At 33.2% G+C, this 1,191-nt stretch overlaps 1 protein-coding gene across 2 annotated transcripts; it reads right to left on the bottom strand.

Annotated features, from left to right (window-relative positions):
- Window positions 1-362: 362 nt before the first annotated feature.
- Window positions 363-1,185, bottom strand: LOC109589057 (uncharacterized). 2 transcript variants are annotated; one of them, XM_020005176.1, is made up of 3 exons: window positions 1,123-1,185; window positions 726-1,063; window positions 363-672 (listed from the first exon to the last, which is right to left on the bottom strand). In XM_020005176.1, the coding sequence occupies exons 2-3, from the start codon at window positions 1,056-1,058 to the stop codon at window positions 442-444; spliced, it is 564 nt and encodes a 187-aa protein (XP_019860735.1). In that variant the 5' UTR covers window positions 1,059-1,063; window positions 1,123-1,185; the 3' UTR covers window positions 363-441. The 2 variants fall into 2 exon arrangements, with proteins under 2 accessions (XP_019860735.1, XP_019860734.1); XM_020005175.1 differs by having other exon boundaries at window positions 726-1,185.
- Window positions 1,186-1,191: the final 6 nt, after the last annotated feature.

Genomic DNA, 1,191 nt, shown 5'->3' with positions numbered 1-1,191 from the left:
TCAACCACCTGCGCACATAATTACAAGTAAACAATAAACAAAGCATTTAAATATTTATTTATTCATTTATTAATCTTACAGCTTTCAGCAGATCTGTGAAGATTCATCATGCTGTCATGATTAAATGACGAAAAACTCTCTTTGAAAAGAGCCAACCTGTTAAAAATAAATTTAAAATGATAATATGAAAATGCCTTACGCTTCTTCTCTGCCTTTAGAGGACCAATTCTTCACAAGCTTCTGCATTCCTTCCATTTTTTACCATGTGTAGGATCACGTGATTTTAATTTTATAATATTAGCCACGTGGTCAGGTTATTAATAATAATAAGCCACACCCCTCAAGTGATTGTTATTAATAATTATTATTAATTAATTAGTAAAAAAACACAAACCACAGATACTACAAATGCAAACTTTGATATAATAAATGTAATGAATATCATTGTACATTTGTATTAATTTGAAGTCTTTCGAAAAAGTTCGGTAGCTTTTGTGTCATGGTTTTCAGATGACTTTCAATCGATTGCGATGGGAAAACTCTTGAGTCTTCTTTTTGAGTCATCTGACAGAGAAACTGAGGTAGAGCAACAAGGAAATACACATTGTTAATGAAGTCAGTGTAATTGATTGGAGCTGCAGCTGACAGCAATTCATTTATATTGGTTAACAACTATAGAAAAAAAGAAAATAATAATTATCGTAATAATAATGATAATGTCTTACCATTTCCATATCTGATATAATACAGTGTATCACCAGTACTAGTGATACTTCTTGTGGGTTGAATACACTTCCATCATAAGATGTTACTGTACCCAAATCATCACTAGTCAGTAGTAGTTTATCCCATTCTTCCGATAAATTATTCAACAGCTGTGAGTACTGGTACAGGGTCTCAGGCAGGACTGATATTGCTTGTAGGTCATCAAGGCAGATATCTGTACCTCTTAGATCAACATCTTTTGGAATTGAACTCTGGAGCTTAGAAACTCCTTCAAAAAGATTCTTTAGTTTTTGAGAAACGAGAGGATTCAGAGCTGAAGGCTGTCCACACATTATGTCTAGAATTTGGTGATTATTCTCAATGAGTTTTATTGAACTTGATCTTGCTTAACTAAACTTGTTTTGAAATTGCCGAGTTGCTCCAGCTGGTTTTATAGCAGGTCTGCAGCTGTGAATATTTACAGCC

The sequence above is a fragment of the Amphimedon queenslandica genome, unplaced genomic scaffold (assembly GCF_000090795.2).
Source record: "Amphimedon queenslandica unplaced genomic scaffold, v1.1 AMPQUscaffold_11672, whole genome shotgun sequence".
Taxonomy (NCBI): domain Eukaryota; kingdom Metazoa; phylum Porifera; class Demospongiae; order Haplosclerida; family Niphatidae; genus Amphimedon; species Amphimedon queenslandica.
The sequence above is the reverse complement of the archived record's forward strand: the minus strand, read 5'-3'. Positions and strand labels throughout refer to the sequence as shown.